The 14,706-nt window shown below is 34.6% G+C and overlaps 2 protein-coding genes across 4 annotated transcripts; both read right to left on the reverse strand.

The window, feature by feature from the left end:
• Positions 1-211: 211 nt before the first annotated feature.
• LOC140807715 (uncharacterized) lies at positions 212-2,366 on the reverse strand. The gene is made up of 3 exons (XM_073164679.1): positions 1,242-2,366; positions 627-855; positions 212-536 (listed from the first exon to the last, which is right to left on the reverse strand). The coding sequence occupies exons 1-3, from the start codon at positions 2,141-2,143 to the stop codon at positions 372-374; spliced, it is 1,296 nt and encodes a 431-aa protein (XP_073020780.1). The 5' UTR covers positions 2,144-2,366; the 3' UTR covers positions 212-371.
• Positions 2,367-8,355: 5,989 nt separating this feature from the next.
• On the reverse strand, positions 8,356-13,904 carry LOC140806971 (DIS3-like exonuclease 2). Of its 3 annotated transcripts, XM_073163555.1 has the most exons (8): positions 13,559-13,904; positions 12,809-13,158; positions 12,657-12,710; positions 12,501-12,569; positions 11,910-12,048; positions 9,823-11,795; positions 9,261-9,332; positions 8,356-9,166 (listed from the first exon to the last, which is right to left on the reverse strand). In XM_073163555.1, exons 1-8 carry the CDS (start codon positions 13,692-13,694, stop codon positions 8,777-8,779), a joined length of 3,183 nt encoding a protein of 1,060 aa, XP_073019656.1. In that variant the 5' UTR covers positions 13,695-13,904; the 3' UTR covers positions 8,356-8,776. The 3 variants fall into 3 exon arrangements, with proteins under 3 accessions (XP_073019656.1, XP_073019654.1, XP_073019655.1); XM_073163553.1 differs by having other exon boundaries at positions 9,823-12,048; XM_073163554.1 differs by having other exon boundaries at positions 9,823-12,048; positions 12,657-12,706; positions 12,805-13,158.
• Positions 13,905-14,706: the final 802 nt, after the last annotated feature.

The following is a 14,706-nucleotide window of genomic DNA, read 5'->3' on the forward strand; positions in this document are numbered from 1 at the left end:
TTTAATGTGTTGATAAATTTTTAGTCACGGCATCATCCAAACTCCCAATATAAAATGTGAGCTGCTTCTCGAAGCATATGATATTGACCAAATGATAGCACCGAAAATCAAGATAAGATGCTGATTTAATAGTAAAGTACACAACACAATAATTGAACCCATTGGTTCGATCCCCCCAAGAAAATAAGACAGAGCGTGATAAAAAATGTACTGGAACAAAAAGTGTTTGCCTGCTGAAAATTAATCTTTCCATTAATGTATACATAGATCTATGTACTAGGTTACAGCATGGTTAAACAAAGTTCAACCGGTCGGTTTACTACAAAGTTTAAGGGAATTGGTAAATTTACAGTTGCCTACAATTTCCAGTTTTAAGTGTTAGTATCGCAAAATTTTCCATGGATCCTATTCTGGACGGCTTTCACGGCAGCAACCCTCGAGGCTGTTGCAGCCCGGTTTGCAGCTATCACGGCCTTGTTAACTTGTTCGTCTACTCGGTGTATGTGAACCGCATTTCTGGCTGTTTTTCTTGCAGCCTGCAAAATATGCACCAGTAGAAATGACCAAAATTTTATATGTCGATGTTTTAAAGAGTTCGATTATTCAAGGTATGCTGCTGTTGTCACCTCAACGGCTCGAAGAACTGAGTCGTTTAGACGGGGAATAGGCGTTGTAAGATTGCCATTGTCCCATTCGCCACACTTTGCGTCGCCATTTCGAAAAGTATACATGCCATAACCTTGCTTACGCCCCTCGTGCCAAGATCCCTCGTAGCAGTGACCATTTGCAAAGTTGTATACGCCAAAACCATGGACTTTGTCTCCAAAATACTCACCAGCATATTTATCTCCATTCCTACAACACAGTCAAATTCTTGTGAGATTATGTTGCCCAACTCATCAAACGACCGGACAAGAGATTCAAATCCATAATCCATGCAATGATGATCGTTGATCTTAATTAAGCTATGATCCAATATTCCTACAAAGGTGAACTTGTGGTACAAAAACAAAAAGTCCGATAAGTTTACAGAAAATACTGATTTTTACCTTCTACTGTCCGCAAAAATTATTTCAGTAGGCCAAGTCAAGAAATCTAAGAAGTCGATTCAGCCCAGTTAACGTATTTAATGAACAACTTTTTAAAGAAAAACTAAAAGTTTCCATCTTGATCGCTACAACCAAATTCAAGAAACACAAATAGCTTAACAAATGATATTAAGGAATCAAAATTATAATCACCTGAAATGGTAACAACCAAGGCCATGTTTAACTCCGCACTTAAATTCCCCAACAAAAGAGCTCCCATCAGCACAAGTCTGCACTCCGACCCCATGACTCTGCCCATTACACCACTCTCCAGCATATGTATCCCCAGTGTAAAACTTGTAAACACCATACCCATTCCTTAATCCTTGCCTGTACTGCCCTATAAATCTACTCCCTCTTGCCCAACTCTCTATCCCGTAACCATCATACTTTCCATCAATCCAATCCCCTTCATACCGGCCATTCACAAAGTAATTATACACTCCACTCCCATTACACCTGCCCTTGTGAAACTCCCCTTCGTAAAAATCGCCATTACTGTAAAACTCCACCCCTTCTCTCACAATCTTTCCAATACTACCCTGCTTTTTGTTAAGCTTCTTCCGGTTAAATTGGCTCATGTTCGATTCCCCTATGAACCATTGCACTGGTTTTGCCTGATTCTTGAAGGTAAAGAAGGAAAATCCGTATCTTTTAGCGCATTCTTCGCACAATTGCTTGCAAAAGTTGAGTTTTTTGTTAACTAATGCTCTGTTTCTGGAGACAAAGAACAGTAAAACGGCCACGAAAATCAAGGCAAAAAGTAAATTCTCCGAAGTGGGTATATCACCCCTATGGAAAAACGCGAAAAGGGTGTAAACAGATAGCAGAAGGATCGAGAGAACCGGTCCCGAACGCGGAAAAACGGATTGAACCATTGGACCGGTTCTCTTGTGCGGCTTCTGCTCCTCGAGGTCTACCGCTTCTTCTTCCTGATCAGGTGTTATCTCGTTAAACGAAGATAAGCTCTGAATCGAAGATTTAACGGTGGGGGAGGACCTGAGGAGTGAAGAATTGGTCCTAGTAAGATTCGTCTGGCTTATCTGACCGTCCATGTGAAAACTAAGGTCCTCTAATCCAATCTCAGCCGCAGAATCTTAGCCTTCTTCTAGTGTTCGGCCCCTTTTCTGTACTCTTATCAAGAACTCCGACGCCGGTTTCATCTCCGGTGTTGCGCAGGATAACCAGTGACGCAAGCGCGCAGGTTACAGTTTAGAGGAAGGAAAAGAAGTCGTCTCGGAATATTTCAGCATGGGATTGGGGGGTGAATTTAGATCTGGAAACTGGAGATTGATTGGGGGCTATATGGGTACTGCACAAACATCTACGGTTGAGATTGGTGCAGTTATTGTCCGTTGGATTGAAAAATCACAGTGTTTGCGGGAATCTATGGTCGTCGGATTGTCCTTTGGCCTTTGTGGACGTTCGGCACGTGCACCACGCGATGCTATTTTTTTTAATTAATAAAAAATAAAAAAATAAACCATAAATTTAGAATCTGATATATCATAAATTAAATTCTAAAATGATATATCATTTATCTCAATCGTTCCTTTCCAGATTCTCTCAGAATTCCATTAATTAGTATTTTTTATTCATAATTTTATTTGTTTCCCGGTGTAAAAAAAGAACTAAAGGGTGGCATACCCAAAGTTCAAACTTCGTATATTATTAGGCAAATTTAAATTTAGTGCCTTTCACACTCGAATTGTTGACATTCCATTGCCTGTGCCTTTCTTTCCCCATTTTGGTTCAAATTTATTTTCCGATTCCAAACGAATTTCATTAAGTACGAATGCTAATATATCCATTTTTTTATTATACTTGGTATGAAACTATTTTATTTCCAAATTCAACTTTAAAAAATAGTTTTATATATTATTTTTCGAAACTTATGTATTAAATCGTATCCAAATTTCAACCTTAACGAACGGCAAGACTGAACCCGACGTTTAAATATTTCGTATCAGAAGCCCGATTCATTTTGGGCTCTAAAAATTATATTATACATGGGCTGTAACTTTTGAAAAGGCTCGTTCTTTCAATGAGGGCTTGTAAAAATGAAAAAGTTCCGGTCCATAAATGTATCATGATTTAAATAAAATATATTTTTTTCATAAAACTAAAGAATTTTAATTTGGACAGATTTGAAATATAATATTCACATATCTGGTTTCAAATCAGATAATTCCATCAAATGTAAATAAAATAGTTTCCTACCAAATATAGAATGTCAACTAATAAATTGTGTAATTCATTTTTGCACATAATCTAACCAAACACTGAAATTCCACAAATTAGAACCGTATTTCAAATGTACATGTTGGGATGCAACCAAAGTCTCACATTGGAAGATCTAGAGAAAGATCATGGATTAATAAAGATGGAATGATATCTCCATTGGTATGAGGCATTTAGGGTGGTTCCAAAAGAAAAACCATGAGGATTAAAACCCAAAGTGGACAATGTGGAGATATCCGGATTCCATTGGTCCTAACATACAAATCTTAAAAATAATTAATAGAAGCAACTAACAAAGCGGGGTGGGGTGGGGTATATACATGGTTCAATTCTTCTTAGAGGGGGAAATTAAATGCCCAAGCCTACAACTTTTTATTTTTTTGGGAAGTATTAGTATTGATCTGGTTATATATTGTGGCCTTATTCAATTTGAATACTTTATTTCGACAAATATTTGAAATTATGAATAAATTTGGTGTAAAACAATAAGGCTCTGTTTGGTAAGTGTGATTAAGTAAGGATTGTTAAATAGTCTTCTGTTTGGTTCCATTTACAAATCTGACATTGATTAAATGTAGGACAATTTATACTGTTTCACTTGGAAAATGGATCCATGCATTCTCGGTGGATTATTTGTATCCGCATGGACTGAAAAATAAAATGACTATAATAGCCCTTACTGAGAAATATAATAATGCAAGTGGGTGAGTAGACGCTGTTGTCTACTATTTATTCTGAAGAAAAAATCGCTGCACATGAAGCTACTGTAATGCATTCTTCTTCCCAAATTTTCTCTATAATCTCAATGCATTCTTTCTTCCCAATAATCACACTTTCAGAGTGATTAATCAATAATTGATCAATGGCTGTTGTTCGGAAGCTTGTGGTTGAAGTTGTTGATGCAAGAAACCTTCTTCCAAAAGATGGCCATGGAGCTTCAAGTCCCTATGTGGTTCTTGATTTTCATGGGCAGCGGAGGAAGACGAGGGCCATGATTCGGGACCTGAATCCTGTGTGGAACTAAACCCTTGAGTTCAATGTTGTTAAAGCCTCCGAGTTATTTGGTGATATGCTGGAACTCGATGTTTTTCATGATCGAATTTTGGGGCCGACGACGAGGAATAATTTTCTGGGCAGGGTGAAGCTGAGTTCCAGGCAGTTTGTGAAGAAAGGTGAGGAGGCCTTGATTTATTATCCCCTGGAGAAGAAGAATTGGTTCAGTTGGATTCAAGGGGAAATTGGATTGAGAATTTACTTTGTTGACGATATTGCGACTCCTCCTCCCCCTCCACCTCCTCCGGCGGCACCAACTCCACCACCTGAGGAGGTTAAGCCTGATCAAACTTCAGTTATGTCGGACGACAAATCACCTCCTGCAGAGACAGATGTAGCAGCAGCACCTCCACCTTCAGAAGCGGAAACCAATGAATCTCCACCGGCGCCGCCATCGGAGCCACCACCTGCGCCACCAACAGAAAGTGCGGTACCACCGTCTCCGGAAAATCCCATTCCACAAGCTGAAAACCGAGCTTCACCAGGAGACATCAATAACAGGAAACTCACCTTGGCTTCCTATCTTCAAGAACGAAGCAACTGGAGAGGGTTCCCAAATCTCCCATGGCGTGTGTTCGATTTTGTTGGCAAAGAACAAGTAGGTTGGGGAAAAAGTAAACAGGGATGGGAAATACTTTTAAATAAAAGTGTAAGGGTAGTTTGGTCAAATTCAGGTTTATCATCATTTTATCACTCATCTTAATTTCACACCACACATGATATTAGATATCTCTTTTTACATATATTATCCTATCAAACATTTATCAATCAAATTATCAATCATTCAATTATCCCATCCTAAAAACCAAGCGAGCCCTAACAATATTATTAGGTTGATTGATTGATATAAAGTATATAATATAGCACATGAATTTTTTTAAACTCGCGAAGAACATCATTAATCCTTACTTATATTGCATGTGTTACAATATCTCATATCAATTGGATAGAATTCTTGAAAATTATGGGGGGTGTATTCAACGTGGGAAATTTATTGACTTTTAATTACTTTTGTAGATTTTAAAAATCTAGAGGTATTCAATCAAGACTTTTGCATACTCTATAGAAGTCTTGGGGTATTCAAAATAGACTTTCATGGAGTTTTAAAAAGTCAAGTGGTATTCAACATTGACTTTTATAAACTCTATAAAAATCTACAGGTATTCAAATTTTCCATGGACTTTTAATAACCCCATGAAATTCAGTGACATACAAACATTAAAGCCTAAGGTACAACTACAAATTGTAAAAAATTGTATTTTGTTCACCCCAAAGATTTGAATGGATTTTTAAAACTTATAACTCTCTCTCTGTCGCTTCACATCACATATCTTCATATATTCTCTCCTCTCATCTATTTCTATTACTCTCTCAAATTTTCGAAGTGTATCTCTATATATATTTTCATCTTTCTTTTTCAAATTTTTCATTTTTTAGCTGATTGTTCATTTAATAATTTTTTATTTTAATAACACGGAGAAATTTTGAATTATAGAATTGATTTTATGATTTATACAAATTAATGTAATATTCAATAATAATAAAAGATGATAAAAAAATGTTGTTTAATTCTTAATAATTGAATAGTTTCGTAACAACAATGATTTTTTAAATTCATTTCGTATTTTTAATTAATATGTAAGCTATGATATTTTTATACAAAATTATATTCACACAATAATAAATAATATTATTTTTACATTTATATTATCAATTTAAAAATAAGATTACATGTTAATCAATTGATGTATTTTAAAAAATTTACAAACATGCATATAAACCCACATATATATACATGTAAGGATTAAACGATTTAACTTTTAAATAAGTAAATTTATTTATTAATATAAATATTAAAAATAATTTCAAATTGAATATGTTATATATGTCAATTAATTATTGGTTCAAAGAAATTAATAATCACATGTTATAGTTAAGTACAAAATTTATAAAATTCTATAAAAAAAATCTACAAAAGTCTATAAAAATCTTGCAAAAAAGTCTACATAAATCCACATAAATCTGTTTATAAATCTGTGAGATTCCATAAAAGTCAATAAAAATTTATCAAATCCATATGTTAAGATGTCTCACACTGGTTGGATAAAATTATGAGAGTTGCACATATAAACTTGGATAATACTCTATTTTTGAGCTAACTTTTGAGGTTGAGTCAGACTCAAATATATATATTATATATATATATATATATATATATATATATATATATATATATATTATATATATATATATATATATATATATATATATATATATATATATATATATATATATATATATATATATATATACACACGCTCTTGAAGGAAAAAAAATCAATGCGAGTTGGAGAGGGATGCTTCAACAACTCAAAAGAAAAATGAGGCTGGTCAAAGGATAAAAATATAAAATAACTTCATAAATATTAATTACGAACTTATTTAATTATGACAAAGAAGCTTAGGGAAAAATTATAAAATTTGAATGAGCGGGAAAGAGAAGCCTGATTTTCTTTTTCACTCGATTATGAACCCAAGCTCTCATCATATGCCTCATATCACTTTAAAGTTAGAGCAAGACCCGTTCATGGTAATGAATAGAGATATCAGTCCGTGTAAACATTAACCAAATTAAACGATTTTGAAGCTTCTCACTGTTCCCTGGGATTGGGTTTGCCTCGAAATGGGAGCAGATTTGAAAAAAGACTCTGATATTACGTAAATTTGAAATACATCTTAATCAGTACAATTATGATATACTAAATAAGAGATGAATTTGAATTTATATTATAAAAATTATGTTAACAATGAAAATACATTTGAAATCATGAATTTCAAATTATTCAATCCACATGCACCATGAAGGAATTTTAGAGGTTGATTTTAAGTTAATTAGTCTTAAAAATTAAGGAAATTGATTATTCTAGTCTATTTCAAAGTCATAATTTTAAAAATGACTTTCTTATTGCATAATTTACATTATGTATTATATAATAAAAATCCTAAATTACCTTTTTTCTATGACCACACATGTTCTATTTTCATGATTCATTTATTTAATTATCTATTATTTTTTTAAGAGTTGATTTATCATTTGTTCTGTTTTATTTAGTTTATAATATATTAATTTTTTAATACTACTTACTTATATCAATAAACATATTTTAATAAAATTATGAATTATTAGTTTGAATTAATCTATACGATATTATAATATTTTAATTACGATTGTTGCTCATGCAAAATAATATAAACAAAATCATCAATTACTATGGTTATGAAACGTAATAATTACATCAATGTGAGTTTACACAATATAAACAAAAAATCCGATAGTCTCAATTAAGTATATACCTTATTCCATGCGTAATCGTTACAAGCTGGTACGATATGTTCTATTTTATTAGTAGCAATATTTAATTTTATTAAACTTTTTATTTGAAAATAAGAAAATTGTAAAAAAAATGAATGTATGATTAAAAAGACAATTTTCTCCATAAAAAAAATTCCATAGACAAAAAAATTGTTCTCTATATCTCATTATAATCGCAAAAGACTGATTATAATAATCATGATTTCTATACCTATGTATTATTATGTTAATTGTTATAGTAATTATCATTATAATATAATGATTTATTTTCTATTTATTTTTGTTATTCACGTTATTGCCGTCCCAAAGGGTAAGTATAATAATTGATTGTGATGTTATTATCAAAATCATTGTTTTAGATCATACCCAGTCTCTGTCAGTCTATATATATATATATATATATATATATATATATATATATATATATATATATATATAATGTATATCAATATTAAATGAGAGCTTGTTGTAATATATAGTGGTTAAATAATGTATATCAATATTAAATGAGAGCTTGTTGTAATATATAGTGGTTAAATCATACATACTATATATATATATATATATATATATATACTCCAAGAAAGGCAGTAAAAAGACAAGATCAAGAAAAGCGATTGGTACATTAGTAAAAGATGTCTTAGTCCAATACCAGAATGTACACTTGAAAGGAAAAAAGTTCAAGTCAAATATTTAAAGCCCAGTAATCAATCCAGTTTAGTTGAAGTATCTCTTGGCATGAAATGCTAGAAGCTGTTATCAGAACTGAGGTGCAGACTGAAGTTAAACAGGATGAAGCAGGCGAACAAAAATAGACCCTTCATTCCTGCGACCAAAGTGGCTATAACAAAACACAACCACTATGCATCGAATCAGGTGACCCTCCCCCCATTTACACCATCCCTCCTCATGAAATTGCCATCCGATATCGACAACATCTCAATTCACAACGTCCTAAAACTTCCACTCAGAGCTCCTTGTACCATCTTCTACTGTCCAATACATTAAAAGTCATGTAACTATTACTGGAAGTATGAGCTTATATACAGCCTAGCCACAATATCGATGGCCCCATCATCCCCACCCACAGCATGCAGAGCAACAGGGATTTTTGATAGCAGATTCACTGTGAGTGGGAAAACAGCAGGCTGGTGACGGATATTGTGATCGATTATCTCATTTTTTTGTGTCTCTTCATGCTTTTCCCCGCAATGTCCCAGAAAATCCAAGTCTAGCTTCAAATCAGTTGGATTTATCAGCAAAGCAACTTCTTCAAGCACCTTGCACTTACCTGGGCTAGTTTTTCTGTTTGAGCGTTTACGAATGGAATGACTGAGTATCAAGGTTGAGGTTGATTCCAGCCACTCTACTGTCAGACCTTCAGTTTCATCATAATATATCCGACGCTCAATCTACATTAAAACAGTCAGTGAGCATAAACTACGTGCTCCTGTTGTATAAATATGATAATTTCGGAAGGGGAACAAGTCAATTATAAACACTTACAGCTAGTTTGGAAATATATACAGACATAAACCTTGGTCCAAGACCAAGAACTCTAGCCTCCGAAAATAATATCTGCAGAAAGGGAAAGTTCCAAATTACGCTTAAAATGCAGCAGGAGAAAGCACGGAGTCAAAAAGGATAACACTTGCACAGAAGAAAAAAGAGTAAATATATTACAATAGTAAGTGTTGGCACAAAATCGTAGATAAATAGATAATCTATGGCATACAATGTAAACCAATTAACTGAATCAGCCTCCACAGGAGGATTTAATGATTGGTTAATGAGCAGAGCAGAAATTGAATAGAACATAACGTCATAAGATCAGTCAAAAGATTGGTTAATGAGCAAAGCAGAAAATTAATAGAACATAACGTCATAAGATCGTCAAAAGAGATTGTACAAGTGTAGATAAATCCTGAAGGTCAATTTTGAAAAGTTGACACTTCATCTGTAGAGTGTGTACCGAACATCTTTCTCAAGAAAGAAAACCGCAAAAGTACCAAATTATTCGGCTCAAACCAAGTACAAAATTAATAAACCAAAGTGGAAGTACATGTACCTCTTTCTTTTTCAAAAAAAGCCACATATAGAGCTTAATGGTGGAATCTTTTACGCGTCTAGCAGCCAGCTTCCTCTCATTGCAATGAGCAACCACATCAGCAAGAGTTTCAGAACACGGAAGTTTATACTTAGACGCTGAAATGGATAGAGCTTCCTGAGCTTTAACCGATCTAATTTCATCTTCATTTAAGCACAAACCAGTAAAGCATCGGCTTAACATTTCATTTCTAATTGGGTCTTCAAAAGTACTTTTCCCCTCCAAATAGATACTTTCAGCCTCAATAACTGCAGCCAGCATACGATGTACCACAATATCAGGATATCGACGCAATGGTGAAGTGAAATGAGTGTAGCACGGAACAGCCAGAGCATAGTGACCCCAATCAGTATCAGTGTACTTCAAATTTCCAGTGCAAAAGTACTCAGCTAACTGCATTGGTCTTGTGGCATAAGACATCAAAATATCCAACAAGACAGGGTCATTCTTAAGTTCCTTCCTGATATGCTCTAACGACTGATGAAGGTGCGCAGAGGATGAAGTATTCAATGCTAAACCATGTTTGCTACAAAAGGATTCAAAGTCTTGAAGTTTCCGCGAATTAGGTTCTGTATGCCTTCTAAGTAAAGCACAAGATGGATAAGCTCTAGTTATCACTTCTGCAGCAGTCAAATTGGCCAACAACATAAACTCTTCCACCAGAAAATTTGAGTCCTTTCTCCCAGAAAGCACAGTATCATATGGCATGCCTTCTTCATTGAACAAGAATTCTATGTTTGGGCTCTCCAATGACAGAGCCCCACCCTTGAACCTCTTTAACTTCAACATATTTGAAAGGACATGAAGGATTTTTACAGATTTAGTTACATCACACCATTCAAATTGGCCATACAATTCATGGTGGTGATTTTGGCAATAACTAGAATCCCGATTGTCGAAGGCTCCGTCAATGATTTCCTGAGCATGCTCGTAAGAGAGCTTGCAACAAGACCGTATAATTGTACGGTCTATCCAGTGGTCTAGAACTTCACCCATAGAATTAATGCGCCAAAAAATAGAGAATGCAAGCCTGTCCACTCCAGGTTTCAAGGATGCTAAGTTATCTGAAAGCATTGGGGGAAGCATTGGTATTTTATTTTGCAACAAGTAAACACTTGTTGATCGAATTTGAGCATCCAAGTCTAAAGATGTATCAGGTAGAACAAAATACGAAACATCAGCTATGTGGACCCCCACCCTAAAATCACCGTTCGACAAATTTTCAACAGATAGCGCATCATCAAGATCACTAGCAGTAGCCGGATCCACGGTGAAAATACACAAATTTCTCAAGTCCCTTCTACTCTGTAATTCTTTGGGGGGGAGCTCCAAAGGAAGATGTGGAAGATAGGTAAGCGTTTCAGGGGAAAATTCAGAAGTAATAATTGCATTTTCTAATAAAATTGCAGCAATCAGTGCTTCTACATCACTACCACTTCCAAAAATTTGTGTCACACAAGCTTCTGGAATATAACGATCTTCAGCCCAATCAACAACTTTGGCTGCAACTATGTCATTCTCCACTGTCAAATCACCCACTTCCAACCGTTTCTTGATGCTTATAGGCAAATTTACAATAGGGACGGTCATTTTGGTAAATTTGGGATCAGTTGGTGTCAGTAGAATGTATCCTTGATTCAGATTATACTGATGTTTGGATTTCTTAGAGTCCTTTCTTTTCACGTCTCTGCTGTAAAGCCACTGCTTTACACTCAAAAAACCAACAATACGGTCCTGCCGAGAAGACCTTGCAATGATGGAAACAACTCTACCAGTGGGTCGCCTGAACGGAAATAAACCCACCAAGTAGCACAACTTCTCAAAAATATTCAAAAGGTTGTAGTCATCACCATAGCATGGTTTGGTAGAATCGTGTATGGATGGCTGATAGCCATTATCCAACATTCCATTCACATACGTATTATCAGCCATTGCTGCAGAAGAAGAACCAGTTTCGTTACGAGTACCAACTTCGGAAAAACCCAAGTAATCACCAGAACACACGTGTTCAAAATCCAGTTTTACTTTGTTTTTTTCTTTGGAGCTACCTCGACAAAGCATAAGGGCTTCACTTTGCTCCAAACAACTTGTTCGACAAGCACTCTCATTGAGAATTTCATTCGAACCTTTCATCTTTGGCCACGAGGAAGGAGGATCAATGACAATAGCTACAGTGTCACCTTCAAACTACGAGAATCAGATTCACCAAATCAAAAGGATGATTAACCAATGTTAAAACACATGTTCAAAATAATTACTCATGCGTATGCGCATCAGATCACATTTCAATCATCAGATAAGCTTGGAATTCATGTCAGTTAGACCACAGCACTACATGACAAAACTCATGCATGCGTACACACACTTTCCCCCAAACCCATAAATTTCATTGTGCAGAAATGAACAATTCTCAACGGTAATCTGTCGCAGTATACCAATGCAGATATACATAGACTTTCAAGCGGATATATCCAGGAACCAGGAATCCTACAAACATTATGTCCAAGAAAATGAAATTCAAAATGTGGAATGCAGAAATCATATGCTTGTTGCCATAGTGCAAAACGAATGGAAGAAAATATGTGCCAGAATGTAGTAAGCATCCAGAAAAATCAGTAATCAAACAAGAGAACACTTACAGCTCTATTCTGAGCCATGGCTCCACTGATGAGAACATCAGTTTGTATTCCATCAACCTTGCAGTAGGCCTAAAAAAATCGAGTTTAGTACTTACAATTAACAATCAAATACATAGGGGTCCAACAAATGCCAAAAAAAAAACTAGGATAGCCCACCTCAAGTCTGTTATGAGCATTGACACGAAATAAAGCTCTCAATAATTCACCTTTCTGCATATTGAAAAAAAATGATATTATGACAGAAAATAAGATTATTGCACCCAAATCTGACATAATAAAATATCTACATGTGCTGGATTTAAACTTGCCTCCAACGCCTTACTAACTGTTTCTGCGGAGAAATGTGGAGGAAAATATGTTGGCCCAGCATGCGAATTGACACGATGGGGTATCAAAACAAGCCCATCGGTCTCATTGCTTACAAAACCCTCAGTGAATGATTTGGAAATGGAATCCTCTAAATCATGTGAAATCAAGGGCTGATTCAGTATATCCCCATTTGTAGTTTCTCCATTCAAATGCATTGTGGAAATTGGGCTGCAAACAAAGTTATCATCAGCCAGGAGAAGTTGATTCCCGGATGAAGCCTGCTGACTTGATGAGGTACCTCCCGGCAAAGTTGACTCATCGATGAATATTTCACTTACAGAACTACAAGCTGTGTCAACATCAACAAGTAATAGAAAGATCAGAGCCAACTAAGAGATTAAGGGCAAGAAAATGTACCACGTGTCAGGATACAAGGACAACTATGTCCTGCGTAATTGCGGAACCAGACGCACTTTATGAACTTCGTAAACCGATGTAAAAAACAATAGCAAGTGATTAAGGGCAAGAAACAATAACCGCATCTCCTATTAAATTGACTCGAATCGTTTCACTTCTTCCCACAATTCAAGAAATCTCACATCGACAAACGCTAGTTTCAAATTCGGAAAAAGCTCGTGTCCAAATCCCAGTTAACTAAGAGTTGAAATCACCATTACAACAGAAGCAGGAGAAATTTTCCGAAACAACCTACTTATCCAAAACCCAATCAAAAGAGCAAATTAAATTACCAGAAAGCGAGTAGTTTGCCTTGGACCTTCTCGATCGACGCTTCTTTTTCTTATTACTATCTTTAAACCCCCCCTCAACCACAAAATCTTCGGTATGAGTAGAAACCCTGCTTGATTCAACAATAACACCACCCATAGTTTTCGGATAAATCTAAAACCAGATACAGAGAAGAAATCCGATCAAAACAGCACAAAAAAATCAAATCTAAATGAAAAATATGTTAAAAATCCTAGGTTGATGGGTCTTCCGTTTTCCCAAAAATCGACGGAAGAAGAACCCAATAGATGTAGTTGAATTTTTTTAAAAAAAAATGAAGAGAACTGCAGAGCCGTAGCACGAAAGAGGTGTGTGTGTGTATATATATAGGAGGGAGGAAGAACGTGATGATCGCGCCGACATTTTTATTATTATTATTATAAAAATAATTTATTATTATTATTATCATAAATTCAATTGACGATCCTCATTCCATTTTCTATTATTTTAATTTTATTTTTCCACTCCATTTTTCGTTTTTCCCTGAGATTTATTACAATTAGATATGGAACTCGGACATCGTCTCGACTCTCGAACCGAGACGTTGATGTTAAAACCCGTCTTAAATACAATATATTTCAATATCAATTTAATATATTTGCTTTTTTTTTTTTGGGAAAAACTTTAATTAATCTAATTTGACGATGAACACGATTACGAATAGATTATCACACAACTGATATGTTTGTATTTGTAAAAAAAAAAATAGATTTACAAAGACGACATATGTTCCATTTCATAAAATGTTTCATGGATTTTATTTGAAAAAAAGAATTATAAAATTTTGCTTCATGATAGGAATCTCGGATCCAGTCAATGAAAAATATTATTTTTTATGTTAAAAATAATTTTTGTGTGTGTATGAATATAAAACGAGTTATCGTGTCTCACGAATATAAATTCATCATGAGACTTACTATTTTTTAATTTCAATTGTTTTGGTGTGGTTGCATATATGATGTTGGTCATGTCAATATTATCGATGTTAAGTCGACATTTTGATTAATTAAGAGTAAAACCAAATCAAATACCGAATTCAAAATTTAGTAGACAAAACTCAAAATGAAATAAGTTTTAAGTGTTATTATTTTTTTATTGGTTCGAATTAAAT

This window comes from Primulina eburnea, chromosome 12, assembly GCF_022965805.1.
Source record: "Primulina eburnea isolate SZY01 chromosome 12, ASM2296580v1, whole genome shotgun sequence".
Taxonomy (NCBI): Eukaryota; Viridiplantae; Streptophyta; class Magnoliopsida; order Lamiales; family Gesneriaceae; genus Primulina; species Primulina eburnea.